General features: G+C 37.5%; 1 protein-coding gene across 2 annotated transcripts in view; it reads left to right on the top strand.

Moving 5' to 3' along the window:
* The window catches only part of LOC118197110 (TOX high mobility group box family member 3-like), a 209,965-nt gene that overhangs the window by 168,003 nt on the left and 19,246 nt on the right, over nucleotides 1–22,716 (top strand). For both annotated transcript variants that reach the window (XM_085824675.1, XM_085824674.1), the window contains exon 8: nucleotides 9,317–9,452. In XM_085824675.1, the coding sequence (XP_085680801.1) occupies nucleotides 9,317–9,452 (136 nt within the window). The remainder of the gene's footprint in view (nucleotides 1–9,316; nucleotides 9,453–22,716) is intronic.

The following is a 22,716-nucleotide window of genomic DNA, read 5'->3' as shown; positions in this document are numbered from 1 at the left end:
AAAAATATTTTATAAAAGCGGACAAATCTTCCGCTATTATGTAACGCTTTTCGTCAATAAATCCCCTCCAGCGAGCTATTGTTAAAAGTGGCAGTTTTATGGGCGCCCGGTTGACGGTCATATAAATATGCCTTTCTATAAAAAGGATTATATTTTTATAGTTTATTATTATTATTATTGCTATTTGATTTACATCGACATTTTGGCAATATCTATGTAAAACAGAGTATTGCTCTAAAAGTTATGGCTCTCAATTTTACAGTTGTGTAATTTTATTGCTTCTTCAAATATGCATAAATGACTTTTCTTTTCTCGATGCTAATGATTCAGTGCCATTTGAAAGTAGAGGCATAAAGATTTTTTCTCATTAGAATATTCTTGGGGGGAGGAGGGAGCTCTTATTCTTTCTTGTATAACTCTTTAAATAAACTACAGGGGAACTTCACTATGACGAATATCAAGGGACCGGAAGTTGAAGCTAGCGGGCTACGGTCAAAGCAATATTTGTTAAGTTCTGTGTACTGAAAAACTGAAAATAAAATGAACTATTAATTTAATGTACTGTATACAAAGCTGATAGCTGCGACCAAAACAAAATTTATGAGTTCTGTGAAGAAAGTGCATAAAAAACATTTCAATATAAATTAAGTCAATTCATACTTTCCAAGTAACAACCAATTCGTAAATAATTTTTTGCTGCCAAACCAGAAAACAAAAACTTTGGACATTTCAGGTTAATACGTATACGTATGACGTGATGTTTCAATTTAATGCATCATAAGAACGATTTCTCAATATCAATAAAAGAATTAACGTGGCAATAACATGCCGTGTCAAATTCTTTAATCTGAAAGAAAAAAGTTGCCAACAGCAGCTATTTATTTAAAATGATGACATTAACGAAAAATTTTCGACATACAAAGAGACGTCGCATGCAATCTGGTTTTTTTTTTTTTAACGTCAGAACATAACCTTATATAGTAATAATATTATTTAATGTTTGGCAGTGCTATTTTTATTTCATACTTTGTAAAACTTACAAAATTTTTATTAACAAACTCTTCGATTTGAAAGCGAGCACTGGCAACACTTTTCGAAATAAAGCAAATTTTTATCTCCAGAGCGCGAGACTGTTGCCACTCGGATAAATGAGTGCGAAAATGAACGTTTTTAGAGTTTTTAATTAATATCTTGGCTGATTAAAGTTGTACGAAGATGAGAATGGTCGAAATGGCTTCCACGAATTTTTAGAATCCGGGAAGGTACTTCTCTCAGAACTCAACTCTTCGCCGTTCCGGAGGAGATAAATTCATAACAAACAGACGCGCACAGATTTTAATGGTTGTATCTCTTGTATGATATAACATGAAACGCCTCAAGAGAATGAAACTTCGCCTAAAAGTAAGGTTACAGGGGCAACTCCATTTAACATTGAGGTAAATGGTTATCGCCAAGCTGGCGATAAGTTTTGTCGCCAAATTTGGCAACATTTTGGTCTTATACCTATGTAACGTAAGGCTGCTATCCCACATTTGTTTGTTTCGAAAGAACAGCTATTTGGAACAATTTTTCTGCATTGTCACAACACCCAATGACCACAGATCGCTTTGGGGTTAACAGGGGGAACTGGTTCTCCGTTACAAATTCCATTCTTTGTTTCATTTATTTGTCCATTCTTATAACTTTAAAATTGTTATTAAAAATTGACTAAATTAATTAAATTAAAAGTTATTATCTCATGCTAGTTACTTTTTGACAGCATTCGAAATTACCAATCTGTTTGACAAATAGTAGGGTGTGTGACCCAGGCACCCTGGTGCTACACCGTTTCTCCAGTGCGTTCATTACAAACAAGCTGATAGCTGATTGGTTGAAAACGAACAACTTGCAATTTTTTTTTGGAAGGAAGGCAAAAATCGCGCGTCTTTTTTCAATAGTAAACCAGGCAGAAAAATTGTCCGAAACAGTTGTTCGTTTGAAACAAATGCGTGTGTGATATGGGCCTATTTCTTCTGATCCCTATGTAACTGTGTATGCTTTCCGGCAATTTCAAGAAATCGAAGGTACTGTAAATTTCTCAGCGTACGGCTGAAAACTATGCGAGACCGGAGAGAATATTAGTTTAGTTCAGAATTGAATTCAGAGATTAACTCAGAGTCTTTTATTTTTATTTATTTATTTATTATTATTATTATTATTATTATTATGTTGGCTCGTAATATTAAGTATATAGAAAATTGGACTGAACCTAAAAGTTTAATTGTTATAGCGGCGTTCCTCTATATACCAGATACTGAAATTCTAGAAAAAATACAAAAATATTTCGATTGAAGATATAGTTCGTTATATCCGATTTTCATATAAGTCTTCGCTTATAAAGTAGTATATGTGTATAGGAAACTGGACAGGACCGAATGGTTCGTTTGTTATAAGCCGAGTTCGACTGTATTGTGTTCGGACAACATGTGATTTTGAATTGATTGACATCATATCACTCTGCGTTCACACAAATATAAAATGTTTCTAAGATGAAATAATTGTCTTTGTTAACTTTGCAGATATTGATATTCAATTTGAAATTCATTTTTATACACGATGTATCCAAAACTTAAATTAGTCATAGGTCATGAGGAAGGTTCAAGTTCTTGGCGCTAATCTTCGCTTATTCGTTGCAATTTATTGCCCTCCCAAGGGACAAAATATTGGGAATTGAGAAATTTCCGAGGCGCAAGTGCCGGTGACGCTGTTTTTTTTACCTGCATCGATGATTTGGAAATATTAAATTTTAGAATTCATCCAGCAAGAAATGATAAACTCAAAGGAAGAAAAAGAATTTAATGGCACTCTAAAAATATTGAAAGGTAATCTAATGATAACCAGATTTAACTCAACTAGACCTATGGTCGTTAGCTCGTCGCATATTCATAGTTCTTCGATTTAATTCTTTACTCTTTTGCGTAAAAGCAAGGAGTTTTTGTGTCTCACCATCCGGAGGATTTCGTGAAATGTCATAAAAATGCTGGCACATTTCTACCTGTAGGGATCGCCAAGCTTAAGACCTTCACATGGTGTTCCAGCAGTCTTCATGAAAATTGCTTCTTTGTGATACCAATATTCAATAGGGTGCTGGCAAATTTTTACCTTTATGTCAGAGGAACCTTGTGTCTTGGCGATAGATTGTCAACTTGAAAAGGTGTTACGACTTTTGTGCAAGTTCGTAACTGTTCGCCACTGAAATTAAGATCTGTACAATTAGCGGCCCAGCAACCTTGATATTAGTTGCTTTCCTCGAAATTCCTAATGTAATAATGGTGACTGCGCCTTTGTGCCTTTATGTCCTGGAACCCTTACGCTTAGGCAAAATATGGAGAACTTGAAAATGTGGCTGCACGTTTGTGCAAGCTAAGCTTTACCAAGGTAAGACCTTCAGTGCGCGTTCCGGTAGCATTGTTCAGGGTTGCTTTCTTTATAATACCAAACTTCATAAGAGTATCGCCTTCATCTTTGGAGACCATTGTATCATACCGCTTTCGTCGAAATTCCTAACGTAATAATGGTGCCTGCGTCTTTTGTGCTTTTATGCCGTGGAACCCTTGCGCCTTGGCGAAATGTGGACAACTTGAAAATGTGCCTGCACGTTTCTGCAAGCTAAGTTTCGCCAAGGTAAGACCTTCAGTACGCGTTCCGGTAGCATTGTTCAGGGTTGCTTTCTTTATACCAAACTTCATAAGAGTATCACCTTCATCTTTGGAGACCATTGTATCATACCGCTTTCGTCGAAATTCCTAACGTAATAATGGTGCCTGCATCTTTTGTGCTTTTATGCCGTGGAACCCTTGCGCCTTGGCGAAATGTGGACAACTTGAAAATGTGCCTGCACGTTTCTGCAAGCTAAGTTTCGCCAAGGTAAGACCTTCAGTGCGCGTTCCGGTAGCATTGTTCAGGGTTGCTTTCTTTATGATACCAAACTTCATAAGAGTATCACCTTCATCTTTGGAGACCATTGTATCATACCGCTTTCGTCGAAATTCCTAACGTAATAATGGTGCCTGCACCTTTGTGCTTTTATGCCGTGGAACCCTTGCGCATTGGCGAAATGTGGACAACTTGAAAATGTGCCTGCACGTTTTGTGCAAGATAAGCTTCGCCAAGGTAAGACCTTCATTGCGCGTTCCGGTAGCATTGTTCAGGATTGCTTTCTTTATGATACCAAACTTCATAAAAGTGTCACCTTCATCTGTGGAGACCATTGTATCATACCGAAATACTGTGGAGTTGAAAAGGGTGTACGTTTTTACAAGTTGCTAACTTTTCGCCAAGATTACGACCTTCATATGGGCGTTCCGGCGGCCTTGACGAAAGTTACTTCCTTCGTGGTACATAACTTCATAAGGGGGCCGACACATATGTGCCTTTATGTCTGGAAGGTGTTGCGACCTTGAAAGTGGTTCCGGCACCTTTGTGCAAGTTTGTGGCTGGTCACCAAGATTAAAACCTTCATCTTGGCATCCTTGATAAGCATTGTTTTCCTCACGGTACTGAACTTTATGCTGGTGGCGATACTCTTTTTCAAACTGCCTGTGCCGGTTAGACGAGCCCTATTTGTCCCTGTGAGTAACATACTTTAGAAGTTATTGCGCTGCTTAAAACTCTGTGTTTAGCATTTGCCATCCTCATTATGAAAAATTGTCTTTTCATCTTCTGCATTTAAAATTTTCGGCAGGAACACCACCTATTAGCTCATGCTAGGATTTGCCTGTTAATATAAGGGAGTTACTTGCAATCCTTAGGAGGAAGACATCTAACGTAATAAAACTTGTGTTGTCTAGCAAATCACGTGATGCTAAGGATTATACGAATGACTTTGTTTTGAAAAGTTTGTATAATCTTTGCCTTTGGCTCTTAATGTCCAGATGGCAGGCATACAATAAGTATGGGCTTAATCATAGTCATGAAGTTAATTCCATTATTTCTATGTTCAGTTCTGCGTCCACTTAATGAGTTGAGTAGAGAGACACCAAGATTAGTTTTCTAATTAGTGTAATTCAGTGTGATTCCTAAAAGTATTTAACACTTTTGGCGTGTGGGAGGATATCACCGTTGAAAGTAATATGTTGTCATATATTTTTCGCATTTTAGAGCAATGTTAAGCCTTTGCTAGCATAAACTTTCATTCTCCATTTAGATTGCAAACGTTCTGCACTTCTGAGGAATACTTGGGGCTTGGCGATTTCGCATTTGGTTTTGTTCTTCAGGATGCCTGTGATATTTCATCCCAAAATTTAAAGATGACTTGTCAACTTAAATCACAGTAGAAAGTTATATTTCCGATCCTTGTATTTTGAGTTCACGTAGTAACTCAATATGTGAACTTTTCATCATGTGCCAAAAGATACCATTTCGATTATTTTGCAGTAGGAAGGCTGGAAGAAGGCATCATAAGTAACAAAACTGCAGTGGAGATTTTGGAATTACACGGTGTGTTGTGTCTAGATTTTAAACAGCGTTTCGAACAACTGAAATGTGTTCCCAACATTCAGCAGAATTATCGCATTCTCTCCATGATTAAAAAAAAAAAAAAAAGACAGTTATCTGGAAGTAACAACTAAACGCCGTCGAGCTATCCGGCCTGCCAATTGACGCCTTGTTTGTGTTGCAGCTCGGTGCTCGAATTATACCGTAGTAGAAAGAGTTTTTGCAATGGCATCATACTCATAGGAATTGGATAATGCTGCAATAAGCCATTCAGTCTGTAGTCGGATTTCAGATGGCAGTTTAGCTGGGATGAAATGATTAAGGCGTTCCAGGTGCAAGGAACATTGGGTGTCAACAAAATCCGGGAGAAAATTGACCGTGTTATTTTGGCATCCCGTAAGAGGTTAGCGCTGTAAAAATATACAGCACTAACCTCTTACAGTATTTGGCTTTAATATACATATATTGTGAGGATTTGGGGATCTGAAAAAAATCATACCACAAAGGGACAGCCCGAAGGTGAATGTTTGTTGTAAGATGCTGCGTAATAAGATATTAGGACCATTTTTATGCCATGAATGAACAGTAAGAGTCCGAGTTTACTTGGATGAATTGATTACTTACACAGTTGGAGGACCATCAACTAGAGATCATTTTGCTGCTGGTCGAGATTGTATAACTATTGTCATTTGTCACAGTTTTCAACCTTGTGAAAGTGTGACCATTGCCAAAGGTATAATTTGTTGCATTCCCAAACAGCAAGTTAGTTTTTCAGGATTTTATGGACACCTGTATATCGTTATAGTGGTGTTAGGAAGAAGCTGCGAGACTGCATAATGATGGATGTACGCACTGAGCTTCTACAGGTGCTGGATAATGGCATCATGACGAGCGATCGTGATTAAAAAGAAGTTATTTAATGACATTTTTTTTCCGTGGTGCCATTGGCAAAGCATTTCTTTGTATGAATAATAGCGCCACCCCTCTTCGAACAGGTGATCGCTTGGAAGGTGAGGATATCCGTAGAATGCCTTTCAGATCTCAGAACTTTGACACATATTTAGGGACCAGTTCTTTACCAGAAAACAAGCAAAGCCTAATCTGGAAAGGAACGAATAGGGAATGTGCCTCATAATTCCAAGTGGTCATTCCCTCTTTAAAAATCCAATTGCGTGGGTAATGTGCACCACTGTACATCCATCCTTCATCTAAGCTCGGATCTTGTATGTAGCTTTTCTTAGAAGGGCTTGCTGGTATTGTTTTCATCTGTTATTCCAGCAGGTTGTTGTTGTTGCGATAACTATTTTCTACCTGTAACTACTACTATTTTCTGTTTTAACTATCGCCGGTAAGTAGTTTGCCACTTTTATCTTCAATCATGTACAATTTTCATGTATGCATGTGAAAATATCGCTCGTCTATTTTGGCTTTCCCAATTCACTTTCCAGTGATACGATTAGTGACTTTTATTTCTTGGTATATCCAGTTCCGTCATAACAGCATTATGGGCCCTTGGAAAAATCAGTGTGTTGGTGTCCCTACGACGACCACTGTCACAGAAATGAAATGTAAATGGATTAGCATGAGGGCCCCCCTGGAAGTGCCCAGCGGACCCATTTGTTAAGAGGGTTCTGGGTGTATCACTCCCGACATAAATGTCCATGCGCAACATCTTCACATGTGGCAACTAAGAAATAATTAAAATTTGATTATTTTTTGTCATGTCGCTGACGTTAAATTTAAAATTCAGGAAATTAATCCATTCATCAGTTGTTGATCTCATTCTGATGTTCGGTTAAGATATTGTTACGAAATGTACAGGCGCGGTGATATGGCATCCCCGCAAAGCAGTTTCAGGGTTGCCATAAAATAGCAAGGAGGGCATGGTTGCCACATCTGGCGGGAGATCGTCCATTTGGCGACAAAATTGGCGATATACCATGGACGGTTGGAGAACCTTCTGGAACGAATTCTTACCGGTTTGGCCCAGAGTGTTCCGGAACACAGGCCGAAAGCTATGTAAACCCTGCTGGTCCGCAGTCAGTTAGTGTGTGTGCCTTGTCTAGCGAGCTGATAATCATCGGGAGTGTGTGTCTCAGAGGGTGTGCCTCGTTGAGAGGGCGAGTCAGACTACTTCGTCTGAAGTGCGAGTTAGTTAGTATCGAGTTGGTGTCTCGTCTAGCGAATCAATCCCTGTGGAGTCAATCGAGTTGACAGCCGGGCAGCGAGTGCCGAGTGGGTCGTCGAGTGCACCGAAGGAGTCTGTTAGTGTATCGCGGTTAGTGCATCGTCGAGAGAGCGCGTTGAGCTCTGGGAACAACTGAACCGAAGAGTCGGGAGCTGTGCTCGTGTGTCGTCGAGTGCAACGGGAGGTTGTAGCGTGGAGTCTCGAGAGTACGTGGAGTTCCGAGAACTACCACGAAGAGTCGAGAGCTGTACTCTAGTGCTTTGCAGGAAACTGTCTCCACCGCGATAGCCTGATAACCTGAAGGCTGTGTCGTTGATCGTGTCAGCGTCTTTATAGTAGTTCATCGACGACAGTAAAACGTGTTTTGGAGCTGTCCTGACAATACTGGTAATAAAGTGTGTTTCGATACTTCATCAAGTGTCGTCGTTATTTACTCCAAATCTACGAACCCCGTACGAACGTGAAGGAAGAAAATAACGTAACAATATGTTATCAGTGACATTAATAAAATTCTTTTACAACTAAGGCTACTTTAAGGTCACAGATATTCCCTTCATAATTGAGTTCCTCCTTTCCAGATATTCTTTCGTACAATGCTTTGCTATTAAATATTATTTCATGAGTGCCAACTGTTGTCGACATTCATGTGATATCCCGTGCATACTAAGATCGACTGTAGTCGTATTAATAATAATAATCTGATGGGCAAAATGGAACAAAATGTTGAATATCTTGTGAAAAACGCAAAAAGTTCTGTTATTGCATACGTAGACTGTTTGGTACATGCTGCGTTCTTTTTCTTCGTCTGTTTCTTTTCAGCGCAAAAGGGCAATTTTACCAGAAGAGCTATTAATTTTGTTTTGGCATTTTGCGTCGTCCACTAGAAAATGGCGTTTCACTTTTGAAATTGTTGCCGCCAAATTTAGAGCGCTGCATTATATTTAAAGAAATTAAATAACGAAAAATCTGCATAAATGGCACTGTGAAAAATGGCATAAATGGCACAGTCTTTCTGGCACTGTGAAAAAACAACGGTACGTAGAGACATCCAATTTTAAATAACGTAGTCCTCCACTCGAATGTGCGCATCTGAAAGCCCAAATTTGGAATTTGTTTTATTATCTATTTCATATTTTGTATCGCTGTTGTTTTATTATCTATTTCATATTTTGTAAAACCTTAATAAATATTTGATTAAGAAACTGAACGATTTCAAAGCGAGCAATGGCAACACCGTAGGGGGTAAAAAAAAGTTTTTTTTTTTTTTTATTTTTTTTTTTTATCGCCAGCGCGTGAGACTGTGTATCGGAAGATTCTTTAGAATTTCCGATACACAGTCTTTTTGTTAATTATTTTGGCTCTTTGTTAATTATTTTGGGGTATTGCTATTGAACTGAGTTTTATGGTTTAAGTGCGGAGAACATGATATTTAATAAATAAAGGTAATACACAAAACGTTAAAAAACGCTTCTTTGGGCGTATTTCAGATTTTATTTTATTTATTTATCGTTAAGGAAATGCTGCTAATAAAAGAGTATTGGAATTTTGAAACTCATTCTTTTCACACGAATACTTTTTGGAGTGAGCATTCGTTTGAAAAGAATGTAAGTAAGTCCATAGTTGTTGTATTCAATAGCTACTGTTTATTTGCAGGCCCGTCTCTGCTTATGCGTTGTTCTTCCGCGATACTCAAGCTGCCATCAAAGGCCAACAGCCGAATGCGAGTTTTGGGGAAGTGTCCAAAATCGTCGCTGCCATGTGGGATGCTTTAGACGTTGACCAGAAGAATGTAAGTAGATTTTTACACCTATTTATTTTATTCTTTAGCAAGCTGATATTGGGTTGAAAGGCGTAACACTAGTCCGTTTTTCTCATTGTACGACGAGATTGTCTACAAATGTACGAACGTGCCAAAATGTAATCGAGGCAGTTTTTTAGAGGGGGAGTGTACTGTTTTTTGATAAGAAGAAGTGTAACAACAAGACGTTGATTAAGTTCATATGCATACATGCACCTGCATATTATTCCTGCATGGTGATATAATTCTTGACCCTAGCAAGGTATTTTGAATCTCGGACTTGTTTTCGTGGATTTACGATGCATTCAGAATATACTGAATTGGTACTATCCTTAGATGACGTTTTCGAAGTTTTACAGAAATAACCGCTTTATTTCTGTAAAATAAACGGCTAAAATGCCAATATGGTTAGAAGCATGCTTCCTCGAGTTGACATGGCTAAATTATAAACCTTCTATAGGAGTCCCGACAAGAGCGCCGGATTTAATATGCCCACAAAATTATTATTTTTTTTTTTTTAAGAAATGGAAAATATTGTTACGAAATGCCCACCCGCGGTATGATAGCTTCCCCGCAAAGCGGGTTTAGGATTGCCAGAAAATGGCAAGGAGAGACGGCTTTGCCACATTTGGCGCGACATCGCCCTTTTGGCGACAAAATTGGCGATATGCCACAGCCGGAGCGAGAACATTCTAGAACGACTTCTTACGGGTTTTTCCCAATTGTTCTTGAAGGCAAACTAAAAGCTTGCCTGTCTTCGGAGTAGCAGCAGTGTATCATGAGTTATCGTAAAGAGTTGGTGTTGAGCTTCAAGAACGATCGACTGTGTCGGGAGCTGTATTTTGCCGTGAAGCTGTCTTCGCCGTTATAACCTGATGCTGTGTTGCTGCTGATTGTTTCTGCGTGTTTATCGTAGCTTTTCTACGACTGAAACGCGCCTTTGGAACTGTCTGGAGTAATACTGACGAATAAATTGTGTTTTGATTTTTCATCACGTGTTGCCGTCAATCACTCCAAATCCACGAACCCGTAGAACGCAACTGTAATTTTGCATACTCAAACAAATTTTCCAATTTAAGAATGTCAAGTTTGATTTCACCGGCAAGACTGGCATTTTATGTTTGTCAGTTCATTTCGCAAAGTTTGTTTGTAAAAATTCATTACAAGAGTGATGCATGTTATGCACAGATTGTTAGGCAGCTTCGTGCGATTATTTGACATGAAAATGCACCTAATGGAAAAACAAATTTCAGATTGATAAAGAAATTTGAGGGCACGGGCTCGAAAGCAGACATTTAAATCACTCTGCTCTCGATCTAGCCGGTTCGTTGTAAGCATCGCTGTTATGCATGACTGTCTTACTGCAAGTCCCAAAGAATCCGAACTCAAATAGAAGAATTTAAAGAACTTAAATGGGAAATTGAGCGTGCCATTAGTTGCCCAGATAGGCAGATATGAAAAAGTGTTTATTAATTTCATCCAGAGTGTACGGTGCTGTAGAACAAGTCGTGGAAGACATGATGCCGGGCATTATTTTTCTTTCTAAAATCGGAGCGTTTACCTGTTGTAAGTATATATAAATATTTTCCATGTACTGAAAATAAAGTATTTTACTGGGCATGCAGATTCCGGGGCATTTATTGGGGCACTCTTTACATGTGATCTGTTTGTGACATGACAACACGCCTGAAGATGCTTGTCACAATTTGCAGCAGCTGGACGATCTCAAACAATGCATCATGAGATGCATTGTTTGAGGTCGTCCAAACTTGTAGAAAGGGGAGAGACATAATTTCGATCCTCGTCCGTACCCTCACGAATAGTTGTCTGGTGATGTTGAATACGGATTTCTTGGTGAGCAGCAAGCCAGAGCCACGTTGTGGTTTGTTAAATGCCCAATCCAGTGTCGAGTCAGATTTTTGTTCACGCGGTGTTGTAAAACGATGCTGTAGAATGGTGACAAAGTTTGCTTTTGCATAGTCAAAGTGACAAAAAGCTTTTTCCTTTGATTAGGAGCCACATTGCTCGACAGGTCCTAGCTGGGCTCACGGGTAGCTGGCACACGAAACAAGCGAAAGGAGGAGACTGTAAACTTAGTGTAATATTGTAATAAGAGGTGAAAATAATAGCGAATGGTTTCTAGTTTAAGAAGAGGATATTTACTGAACTTAAAAAAAAAAAAAAAAAAAAAATCTTATCTTTATGCGTATCATCGATCGTGAAATTATCGCCAGACAGCTCGAGTTAGCGTCAGTTATCGATAAGCGTTACCTAGCAAAATTCTCATAACATTATCGCTTTGGTTGATCTAGCCCCGACTGATTCTCGATAAGTCGCTTTTTGCTTTTGAGAATAGATAAACAGTCACAAAAAATTGTGGCAAGAGAATATACATTTGAAAAGGAACATGGTTCGACGACCGTAGATTCACATTTGTGACTGCACTCCGGTCGGTCCATTTACATCTGGGCGGGAGAATTAGCATCTGTTGAAGAGGGAACAAGAACATCTAAATATGAACCAACCGTGCTCTTATACCTTAGAACAATCATATGTGGGAAATTTGTATTCGTAGCCTTCTAAACAGAGCTTTAAATAAAATGGGAAGGCCTAACAGACTAGTAGAAATCGATGAAAATGTTTTCACGAAGCTTAGAAATGAAGTGCATCAAATTCTGATTGTTTATTAAATAAGGAGTCGTCAACTTTTTCAGAATTCCGTTGGAAGGATTGGCGCAACTTTGAGGAAACTCCATCAGTTTTCACTGTCGACGGTAAGTACTAAAAAAGGAAATGGCGAAAATATTATCAGTGTCGCAATTCTTCATAAGAAGGAGAAAAAACGTTTGTAACTTCTTTCATTTTTCGAAGTTCAGGGTTTCTCAACCGAGGTTCTCTGGATATGCAGAGAATATGTTCCATGAGAAATTGCTAAGACTTTCGCGTAGAACATTTTAGATTCGGATCGTCTATGATTAGCCAATTCAACTAAATTTCTCAGAAATAGATGATCCAGACATAAAATGCTCCATGAATAATTCCTAGCAGTGTTAAGACATAAATTTAGTCGAATTGGCCAATCATAGATGACCCGTATCTATAATGTTCCTTGAAGAATCCCTATCAAATATTTGGACTAAACTTCGCTGCATTAGCTAATCGCTTTTAAATATTTAGCTAATCTTATTTGATACTTATTTAGGAATTTCAAATATGAAATATAATTTAAAGATTTTCGCAAGGATAAGGTACATAAAAATTGCTGTAATTAATGTCTTTCCTCTGCAGTGGTTCTTTAGAATATTGGTAAGGTCCGTCACTGAGTGTTCTGATGGTCAACAAGTTTCTTACCATATATACAGGGTGTTTATAAAGTCTCTACACATATTTGAGAATAGTCATTTGAAGAATAGTCATTTTTTTCCCCCCGTACACGTAGATTAACGTATCAACAGGTCCCAGAGAAATCGAACGCAAATTCAGAAAACAAGCGCCTACCAGAGAAGCTATTAAAACCTCAGTAAACAGATTCAAGCGAACTGGTACTGTTAAAGATGAAGACCGCCCTGGGAGAACTTCGATAACGCCACAGTTGAGCAAAGCGTACAAGAAGCGATTAGCCAGGCATCTTCAGGAAGTCGGGAACTCGGTATTTCGCATACTCGGTATATTCTCATGGAAACACACCTAAAGTTAAAATATGGATTGGAATAGCTAAGCTCTCATGTTTGCAGAAAGGACCACTGGAGAAATTTATCTCGATAATATTGCAACAGCATCTTGAGCCACAGCTAGTATCAGATGGCATTATTGACAAAGTAGTCTACCAACATGATAGTGTATCTTCCCAGTTTGCCATTATTGTGTGTAATTATTATCTTGTTAAAACTTTTCCTGGTAGGTGGATTGATCGTGGTTCTCGACGGCTTTGGACTCCACAGTCACCAGTCTTAACTCGTATGGAGTTTTGTCAAGTCCGAAGTGTACCGAATGAAGACTGGCAGCATTGAACAATTAAAACGGTAAATTATGGCTGCAGCAGCTGAAATTATACCAATAACTTTATTTCCAGAGTGTAGTGGAACGGTGGCAATTATGCCTAGACACTCGGGGGGGACACTAAATTGTATTAATTTTGTGTTCTATTATGTTTCATTTTCATTTAAATAACTTATATTTAAGAATACAGCTTGTTTAAGCCAAAATGTGTAGAGACTTTATAAACTGCCTATATTTAGTGTGAAGTTTAATTCATTGCGAGCGTTTTGCAAATGCAACGTTATCTAGAAATGCTTGATCAAAACGGAATGAATGTAATCAATTATCGTGCATTAGCTCGGCTGTCTGACAAATTCTCTTAGTGTATTGCATCTGTCTAGCTGTAAATGAAAATAAGGGACGTTCTGTGACCGTATAATGATTCGAATCGCGGCTACTATGGTGTGTTGAAATAATATTTAGTTATCAGGTCTCACCGTATTCAGAACATGATTATTCTGTGTGGTTTGGTAAATCTTGTTTCTTGTGGTAACATGTCATCGTTCAAATTCTCCGAATTCATATAAATGAAGTAGACTATCATCATCTGTCTGCCTTTCGTAATTGTTCTTCGCCAACCCGAAAATTTTGGCAATTGATACACGTTTGATGATTAGTCAAGTAACTGTGTTATGTGATTCTTGATCGCCGAAAGTGTTATGCATGGTTATAAATATTTTAATCCTTTTTTGATAGCATTTTTATTTTTCTATATTGTTTATTTTTTTTTTTTTAGAATGGTTATGGCTTATTTTGTGTTAATTTGTGGGCACATGTGTTGTAATTAAGGGTTTGTTTGTGCAAAGAATTGTAGATATTTCAATTCTGAGTGCCAATGGCTTTGGAATTTCAAAAATATCTCAATTAGAACTCGATATTATAAGCAGTTTCTTTCCTAAAAGGCCTCGACGACATTTGGCGATTTCTCGCCTACTCGGCGACATTCTTAAAGACTCGCGAAAATGCATTTCTGAAGACCTATGACCGATTGTTTTCCAGAGCGCATGAAATATAGGGATTTCATTTGGGAATCATCTGTGAGACTTAGCAGTTAGCTGATTTACGCTTTTTGATGTCATCTGAGAGTGATTTGAGGAACTTGCCATTTATTTCGTGTGTGAAGGAGGAAATTGTTGAATATCCGCGTTCTCTTTGAGTTATTTCCAGCCATAATAGTGCTCAGCGTATTATTTAGTTTGCCGATTTTCTTAATAATTGTTCATATCTTCCTGCTTATATGGACTTATTATTTAAAGAAACATCAGCGAATCTATAGATCCCAAATTAAAACTTAAATACGTACATCATTTTTTTTTTTTTTTTTTTTTTTTTTTTTTTTTTTTTTAATATCTTAGGAAGCTAAAGAGTTCAGTTGTAAATCAGCTATGTGATTTAGGGTGAAAGTGATTTTAAGATATTTTTCATGCCTTAAATGCGAATTGCTTAATAAAGTCTCGCAAACTGGACTCCCGATATCTCGACATTCCGTATAACTCGACACCTTTTTCGGAACTTTTTTAAGATATCGCTAGGCCAAACAGAGCAAATATTACATACAGTAGATAGTATAATTATTATTTATGCTTATGTCTTTCGTTTTCTGTTCAAAAATCTGAGTGTTCTCTTTCTGTAATTTTTGCCGCTTCCGCATTGTGCCATTAATTCTTGGAACTGCCTCACAAATTTCAAGATATGCAATAATAATACTTGGCAACGCTTCTTTCGAGGATACGAAGAAAGTCGGGTAGCCACTGGCTCACATTCCTTTCTCTTGTTGCAGAACGTTAAGAGACTTGTCTGAAGTTTTAAACTCACACGAGTTCATTGGGGATATCGTTCCTCAGGTCACGTCCAGGCGTATAAGTGTTCACATATTTTTGGGAACTTTCTGTGAAGTGAAAATGTCGTTCGAAAACAAGCTAACGTGACAATGAAAATGAAACTAAATGCCTTAAAGAAACTGGACAAAGGCCAAAGTGTAAGCAAAATTATCGTGGATTTAGGTGTTGGACGGACTACTAAGATAACGTGGAAAAAAGAAGAGGTCCGAAATCGAGTCTTGGTGTGTGTGAAAAGAGCATGTACGGATAGTTTTAGAGAAAGAAAAAGTTTGAGAATACAAAAAAGTGAGTAAGCCGGTTTGTGGTTCAGATAGCAAAGGGAACATTCATTTCAGAACCAATTTTACAAGACAAAGCCCTAAAATTTTATGATGAATTTCTAGGAGGAGAGCCTGGATTTACTGCTAAAGCTGGGTGGCTGGACAGATGGAAAAAGCGATACCACCGCCCACAAATCAATGGGGGAAGAGTAGATTTTTTTTAAATTCATATATTATTTGTCTTCAGAATCATAATATTCGATTTCTAGAGTTTTTTAGTTAAACCATTATAATATCGCGCGCATCAAGGTCTCTGAAAAATCCAACTCTTATTCCGTAAAACTAGTGATGAGTCGGTACTACCGAACCGGGTATTTTGTAACGGGTACTTAGACCGAAACGGGTGCTTTTCGGTATTCGTTACTTTGTAACGAAAATATGCGTCTCTTCTCGGTATTTCGGTATTCGTTACTGGAGGATCGACGAGGGTTCAGCTCACTGCGGTTTTGGTACGAGGACAGTAGTATCTGGTTGTATTTGCGAAATGGTGATATGCGCTCCTTGTGTCCATGAATGGTCTGCTCCTCAGACACTTCCGTAGTTGACATGTTTTCTGATATTCAAAATCTTACTCCGTACAGATAAAATCAAACACGTGGTGACGTGGCAGAGTTCCTTCAGTGCGCAAAATCGTTAGCTGCGTATTTCGGTACTCCAAATCGTTACTAGGGTACTCCGGTACAGTAAACCGTTACTAGGGTACTCCGGTATTTCGTTACTTCGGTACTCCAAATCGTTACTTGGGTACTCGGTACTTGAAATCGGTTTTCGGTAGTTTTCAAAGTAACGGTTACTTGAGTAACGGGTATTTTGTACCGGGTACTTGTCTGTACCCGTTACTCTCTTACCGGGTACAAGAATGTACCAAAGTTGCCCATCACTACGTAAAACTCGACAGTCTCTCAGTCCACATTATGTCGAGTTTGTGGGACTCTACTGTATTCGCTTTCTGATTGAGCTGTTTGCAGCTATTTATTGTGCTTATTTTTGATAGTAAATTGTCAAATTTCCTCCCGCTACATTTTGTGGTTGCTATCGCTGCTACTGTCATCTGTCGTTAGCAGTATACCGGTGTATATAAATGTATGTATGGTGTATATAAATATATAACATTGTATCGAGAAGTTTAAAGGTATGAAGTTTTCAAAGGTTTTTTGATTTGGCTGTTGAATTTTATATTTACTGTATAAAAAGAAATAAGTAATAAAAAACAATATATATATGTAATAATAAAATTCCATAGTCAAAAATACACTTAAAATTTTAACTGTACGTTCTTTTCATTTTTTAATAGCGACGTTCTCTTATTTGAAAATACGTGGAATTAAATCCACAGCCCCGTAGTCAAGTTGTTTTTCCCGCCTTTTCTACACGTACAGTTATAGCATGTTCTGGAGATATTTAAAGCGAACCGGAATGGCTGACGAGGTTGACGTCACTTCTTGGAAGCTCCGCCTTTCCAGAGGCTATAAAAGGACTCGCAAAGGAATATCGGGTTTTTTTTTTTTTTTTTTTTTTTTTTTTTTTTTTTTTTTTTTTTTTAATATAACAATGCAGTAAACTTCATACAAAAAGTTATTAGTAGTTCTTTTTTATTTACTCCGGAGATCTGATTTTTGTAACTGCTATTTCTCCTGAATAATAATAAATGGATCCTGTTTTTTAAACTTATCGTCTGATACTTTGAGCTTCGACTACGTCTATGATTCTTCACCAGTCTATTTATTCCGGACAAAAGCTGGTACATCACATATATATACAAGTCGTCTTGCTAGGAAAACTGAGTATTAAGAATTTACTAATCTCTTGCTAAGAAAATTGAACCGAGAAAAGAGGGAAAAGATTTTTAAATTATATATCAGCATTTAACACTGTGATGGGAATTCTACAAGTAAGCTGTTAAAAAAAAAAAAAAAAAAAATCGTGATTTTATGTGCACAGCAGTAAGATAGCAATGCTTAATAATACAGTTGAATCGTAAGTGCACGGCAGTAAGATAGCAATGCTTAATAATAGAGTTGACAAGGAGGGGAAAAAAAAAAAAAAAAAGAGTGTCGTGGTAGCAGGAGTGAGTCCAAAGAGCAGACCGGTAACCTGCTGTGCACAGCAAAAGCATAAAACGCTTTAACAAACCCTCTCATGTCATATTAAAATTTAGATTTTCTTTCTTTCTTATTAATTGTTACTAATTAAGAAAAATCATTTTAAATTTTATAGTTTTACTGATTCCGTGCTAAGATTGTTTCGAATTATTTCAGAGCGCTGTCGTATGAATCTGAACCTCTCGAAAATATCACCTACTTACTCCGGTAAACTGAAAAATCGTTACTTTGCTTTGTCGCTAAAAAATCGAACGCGGTGTTAGCGCATTGCTTTAATAATATATAAATATATCTCTCGCTAACATGTTCGTAGACACATACTTTTCTGAGTTATGCCCGCCATTAAAAGGAACATTCCCTCCCCCCGTCAAAGCTCAAATGCAATTAAAATTCTTCATCGCGTTGTAGAAATAATACCTCGGGGACCATAAATCTTGTCCCGTTCGTCAGCCATTGCACTCTTTAATTGAACATAATCGAAATAAATGGTCTTTGCCCGGTGACAGGAGTCTATAACGCCGCCTGTTATTGCGCCGCCGGCTGAAAGAGAACTCCTGCTTGTGAGATTTTAGAATGTTATGTTTTGAGAACCCGTGGAATTTTACTGCTCCCTTCGACCGGCTTGTCGAAGAGTGGGAAGTGGAGAGAAATTCGACGTTGGAAAAGTTTTCCTCGCTAATGTGCATTAGTTAGTCAGTTCTCACCTTTTTAGCACTTCATAAAGATCGCAAATTGTATTCCTGTGGATTAGTCTTAGATTAGAAGTCGACGTCTTTGATTGATATTGGAAGTTCAGTTTAAAATGGTACGGACCAGTTAATAATTTAAATCGTCCATGCGGGTCCCATTTAAATCTTCGCATACTGGTTACGTTGATATTGTTGCGTTTCTTACGGGTTTGTGGATTTGGATTGATTAACAACAACACTTGATGAAGAATGAAAACACAATTTATTAGCCAGTATTACTCAGGACAACTCTAAAAATACGTTTAGAATCGTCAAGAAACTACGGCAAACACACTGCAACAATTAGCAACACAGCCTTCAGGCTATAACGGTGAAGACAGCTTCACGGCAAAGCACTCAAGTACAGCTCCCGACTCGGTTCGGTCGTTCTCGGTACTGAACGTGCTCTCTAGACTCTCCACGCTACAACTCGCCATGCACTCGATAGCCTCAACCATTCACCAAATCGCGTTACACTCGACACTACACTGATCACCAACTCCTTTTCCGCTTACAGACAGGGTTTATATAGCTTTTGGGCTGCTTTCGAGAACATTCTGGGCCAAACCGGTAAGAAATCGTTCCAGAATGTTCTCAGTCCGTCCAAGGCATATCGCCAATTTTGTCGCCAAATATGGCGACCCTGCTTTCGTTTGTTGTTTTCTGGCAACTCCAAATCTGCCTTGCGGGGAAACTGTCTTACCGCGGCTGGTCGTTTCGTAACAATACGCTTGATGATGCTAATATGATTTCAGTTTTCAGGAAGTTATTTGCAGGAATTTCAAAGTCCCTATCAGAAAAAAACGGTGCCGAAAAGTTGACTAAGCTTGTACGAGTGTATCTCAGCTGAGAATTCCTAGAGGATGATATCCTCAGTTTCTTACACAGTCTGTTCACGCTAAGTTAACCCCCAAAATGCTTCTGCCCGCGTGGGCGAAGAAACTCTAATTCTTTCGCTTCATGTTTGTGTCCGTTGGACCTGAGTTATTTCCGAAGATGTTATGTTTTAGGAAAATATGCACGATTAACATGCTCACAACGTAGATTTTGACTTGCCAAACGCATGGAGATACAGTCCAACTGATGAACGTAATGAAAGAATATGTGCACGTAAAAGGAAATACGAAAATGATCGGGCAAGAAATGCCGGTAAAAATAAAAAAATGAATTCCCAAGAAAACCCAGCTGATACGAAAGTGTTAGATTAATTAATGGCGAGTGGTAAAGCATAGCATAAGGAAGGAAGTCGTTTGGTTATCACGGATGGCGAAGTCTGCGAAAATATAGTTTATTTCTCCGAGAACCGTGAGAAAGGCACCTGCAATATTGTGCGTATTTATTTCCACTGACTTCTGTGTTTTTCTGATTTGTTTTTCCACTTCGCACGTGGCTCGTTACTAGGGCTTAACAACTGAAATGAACAGTGTCTGAGCCGCCTGAAAGGCCATCGGGAAAGAGGAAGTAAACTAAATAAATATATCAAAAGTATTATTTTTAAAAAAAAAGAGAGCTATCAGATTTTATATTACGCCCAAAGGTTTTTTTTCCCCCCTTCCGTGTGTGTTACTCTTTTTTTTTTTTTTAATTAAAAATCATGTTCTTCACACTTAAACAACATAAAACTGAATTCAGCAACAATATCGCAAAATATTTAAAAATAGCATGTCTTTAGAATTTCCGATAGACAGTCTTGCGCGCTGGAGATTTTTTTTTTTTTTTTTTTCCCGTACAGTGTTACCATTGCTCGCTTTGAAATCGTTAAGTTTTTTTAATCAAATATTCGTTGAAGTGTTACAAAATCTGAAATCGATAATAAAACAAATTTCAAATTCAAATGAGGTCTTTCCCATGGCCATATTGTATGGAAGATTACGTTATTCAAATTTTGATGGCTCTAGGTTCCGTTGTTTGATCACAAATGCGAGAAACATACATACATTAATGCAGGTTCTTCATTCTTTAATTTCTTTAAATATAATACAAGGGCGATAATATTGGGTGGCAACAATTTGAAAAGTGAAAGAACGCTTCTAGTGAATCGACGCAAATGCCAAAACGAAATTAATAGTCCTTCTGGCTTATGTTGAATTGTGCGTACTAATTGTAAATGCGAAGAATATGATGCTTAATAATAAAGCTCAAAAGGCAAAAAGAGGAAGAAAAAAAAAAAAAAAAAAGGTTAGTGGGCGTGAGTAACGGCAGACTAGTAGTAAACTGTGAGCTTAGCGAGAGGAGAGAGCGTGAAAAACCTTAACAAACTCTGTTAGACTACCATTAACCTTTCAATTTTTTTTTAATAAATAAAAGAAATGTATAAAATTGTGGATGAATTCTACAAACAGAATTGTTTAATTTACTATTGCCATTAAACCCAACGATAAATTATTTTTGTGCTTTTAGCGCATTCATTATCATATCCACTTTAGATAAAAGCTTATCTTAAGCTTACCTTTTTGTAATAGCATTTTATTTATTTATTTATTTATTTTTGTCTGAATTACATGTTATCAATGATGAAAGTTTTTGTGGTTATTAAAATGCAAGCAATAAATTATAAGAAAATTCAGTTTCGGAAAGTGAATATAGTAACAATGTTATAATGAACATTTTACTTGAAGCTAAAATGAAAAAATGAATATCGCCAGTTCGTCATTAGGTGCGCCAAGATCGCAAACTTGGGTTACCTACCAATTGGAAGATAAAAGTATTTTACTTCGGGCCGGGGCAACATTTTTATTGTAAATCGCCGAGTTTATTGATTAAATTTGAGAAACAAATATCATACGCTTTGTCTAGTGATAACGCCCTGCTTTGAAATCGCTGAGTTTGTCAATCAGAATTTTATTATTAACTTCCCACAAAACATTATAAAGAGAAAGAAATTCCAAATTGAAAACTTGAGTATAATTGGGTCCATATTCGGGTGAAGGACTATGTGGGCTCAAAATTGGGTAGTTCTAGGATCCGCCCTTTTTTGCATAGTGCGGAATACATACCCACGGATTCTTCATTAATAAAAATAGTTATGTCAGCCTTCGTTACTTCATAAATAAATAAGGTGAATAATTTGAGCATTATTCATTAAACATGGAGTCTACAGAAGCTCCTAAGCTAAATCATATTGTTTGCGAAGACTTTTCGGATGTATAATAAATTTTTCATAGAAGTAATTAACATGGATTTTCCTTCTTTACATAGGGCCCACTAGAGGCTGAGCTGTAAAATCGCTGAACACTGGTAGTTCCGATCTGGGTTGGATTCCAGGCAAAGGATATCCAAATTCAAGAATGCCGTAATAATGAGTGCATTAATTTGCGTTTCTCCAATTTTTTGTTAGCCCAAAGGGGCAATTTCTGGGTAAATTGCCCCTTTGGGCAATTTACCATTCAAGCCCAGAAGGGCTATTAATTTCGTTTTGACATTTTGCGTTGGTTCACTAGAAATGGCGTTTCACTTTTCAAATTGTTACCACCAAATATTAGAACCCTGTGTTATATTTAAAGAAATTAAGTAATGAAGAATCTGCATGAATGTATGTATGTTTTCCGCGCTGACGACGGCACCTAGAGACATCAATTTTTGAGTAACATAGTCCTCCACTCGAATATGGGCATCTGGAAGCCCGAATTTAGAAATTTTTTAATATCTATTACATATTTTGAAACGCCTTAACGAATTTTTTATTTATAAACTCCACGATTTCAAAGCGAGCAATAGCAATACTGTACGGGAGGGGGAATAATGCCAGCGCCGGAACTGTGTATCAGAAATTTTAAAGATAGGCTCATTTTAAAATTATTTTGCGATATTGCTGTTGAACTGAATTTTATGGTTTAAGTACAAAGAACATGATATTTAAGTAAATAAAGGCAACACACAAAACATTAAAAAAACGATCCTTTGGACGTAATTTAAACATCTGAAAACTTTCAGATTTTTTTTATAAATGTGGAAAGCACATATTTCAAAATAACAATTGCTCCACTTACTGTGAACGTAAGTGGAGTGGCGTGTGAGTTTGTAAAGCGTTATAGAATTGTAAATTTAAGAAATAATGGCTTCACTTACTGTCAAATAGCAAACATTTTAAGATTAAATTTATCAACTGTTTATTGTGTGATAAGTAAATAGAAATCAACTAGGAATATCAAAGATACAAAGGGGACAGGGCGTCTAGAATTTCTAACGGCGCGAAAAAGCAAAATGATTGACAGGTCATTTAAAAA

The sequence above is a fragment of the Stegodyphus dumicola genome, chromosome 10 (genome assembly GCF_044657685.1).
Source record: "Stegodyphus dumicola isolate Sdum_Otavi_A_Nest chromosome 10, ASM4465768v1".
In the NCBI taxonomy this organism is placed as follows: Eukaryota; Metazoa; Arthropoda; class Arachnida; order Araneae; family Eresidae; genus Stegodyphus; species Stegodyphus dumicola.
Note: the sequence above shows the minus strand (reverse complement) of the source record. Positions and strands in the feature narration are given on the sequence as shown.